At 48.7% G+C, this 1,419-nt stretch overlaps 1 protein-coding gene across 1 annotated transcript; it reads left to right on the top strand.

Annotated features, from left to right (window-relative positions):
- Window positions 1–219: 219 nt before the first annotated feature.
- On the top strand, window positions 220–750 carry LOC115662033 (uncharacterized). Its single transcript, XM_030584203.1, has 2 exons — window positions 220–451; window positions 509–750. Exons 1-2 carry the CDS (start codon window positions 220–222, stop codon window positions 748–750), a joined length of 474 nt encoding a protein of 157 aa, XP_030440063.1.
- Window positions 751–1,419: the final 669 nt, after the last annotated feature.

Genomic DNA, 1,419 nt, shown 5'->3' with positions numbered 1-1,419 from the left:
AAGATGAGAAGAAGAGGAAAGGAAACCCAAGGGCAGCCGAGTGCTATGGGCCAAAAGGCCAGAGATCCAAGAATAGAAGAGGTTATTCAGACCCTGCATGAAATAGGAAATATTATGGGCAGGCAGGCTCAGGAAAGGGCCGCCACCATTGCCCAGGCTGCTGAGGCTGCAGCAGCTGCTGCTGTGAATGGAAACAATGCCAATCTAGGGCAGGCTCAGATGGCAGTAAATAGGCAAATGCACCAATTGATAGAACAGTTTTTGAAGCTGAAACCGCCTAAGTTTAATGGTAGGGGTGACCCCGAGGCTGCACCGCGATGGGTAGAGGAGTTAGAGAAGGCCTTTGATGTATTGGGGTGCACCGAGGCTGAGAAAGTAACATTAGCGGTATATCAGTTACAGGATAGCGCAATTGATTGGTTCGCCACTAGAGATAGAGTGTTTCCGGAAGGTACCGCCCAGACTTGGGCTGCGTTTACCGAGAGTTTTTATGGAAAATATTTCTCAGAGAGTGCCCAAGAAAGGAAGCTAGCAGAGTTTATGCGACTTCGCCAAGGACAGATGACCGTAGACCAGTATGAGGCGGAGTTTGCGAGGTTGTCTAAGTTTGCACCTAGGATGGTGGAGAATCCGCGGGATAAGGTTCAGAGATTCCGAGACGGATTGAAGCCGGATCTTAGAAGTAAGATGATTTCCTTGAACATCCGTGATTATGGGGAAATGTATGAGCGGGCCCAGGCCATTGAGTGAGATCAGATGGAAAGGATAGCCGCTTCTAGATCTCGGTTTGCCTAGAATAGGGACAACCGCCGTTTCGGGAAGAAACCGATGGCGGGAAGTAAGCGATTTGTCCCACCGGCTAGAAAGAATATCGAGAAGCCGAGCCATCAACCGAACCAATTTGGGGCTTGCTTCAAGTGTGGAAGTTTGGAACATAAGATAAGAAATTGTCCCCAGCAGCGCCCCACAGGACCTTCGATGCAACAGCAACAGCCCAGAATTGAGAATCAAGCCGGAAATCCTCCACCAGCTAATCAGGGTAGACCGCCAGCGCAAGGACGAGTTTATGCGATGGCGCGCAGAGAGGCTGAGAACGCGCCAGGCGTGGTCACAGGTACAATTTCTCTATGTGATCATGCTGCGTATGCATTATTTGATCCGGGGGCGACCCACTCTTTTATATCAAAGCAATTTGTTATACTGGTTGGGATTGAGCCTGTTATGCTTGAGACTGTGTTATGTGTGATGACCCCATTGAATGATAAGGTGTTAGTGTCATTAGGGTGTCCCGACTGTAAAATAGTGATTGGGCGTAGAGAAGAAAGAATTGACTTGGCAGTGTTGGCCATGTTTGATTTTGATGTGATAATTGGAATGGATTGGCTAGTAAGGCAGAAAGCCGTAATGGATTGCGGTGAT

The sequence above is a fragment of the Syzygium oleosum genome, unplaced genomic scaffold, assembly GCF_021117445.2.
Source record: "Syzygium oleosum isolate NSW1041296 unplaced genomic scaffold, Sole_v2.1 Sole_v2.67, whole genome shotgun sequence".
NCBI lineage: Eukaryota > Viridiplantae > Streptophyta > Magnoliopsida > Myrtales > Myrtaceae > Syzygium > Syzygium oleosum.
This window is presented reverse-complemented; position numbering and strand designations above follow the sequence as displayed.

Coding starts and splice junctions, on each gene's coding strand:
- LOC115662033 (XM_030584203.1), top strand. CDS start 220: ATGGCAGTAAATAGGCAAATGCACCAATTGATAGAACAGTTTTTGAAG. Junction 452..508: donor AGATAGAGTGTTTCCGGAAG/GTACCGCCCAGA, acceptor AATATTTCTCAG/AGAGTGCCCAAGAAAGGAAG.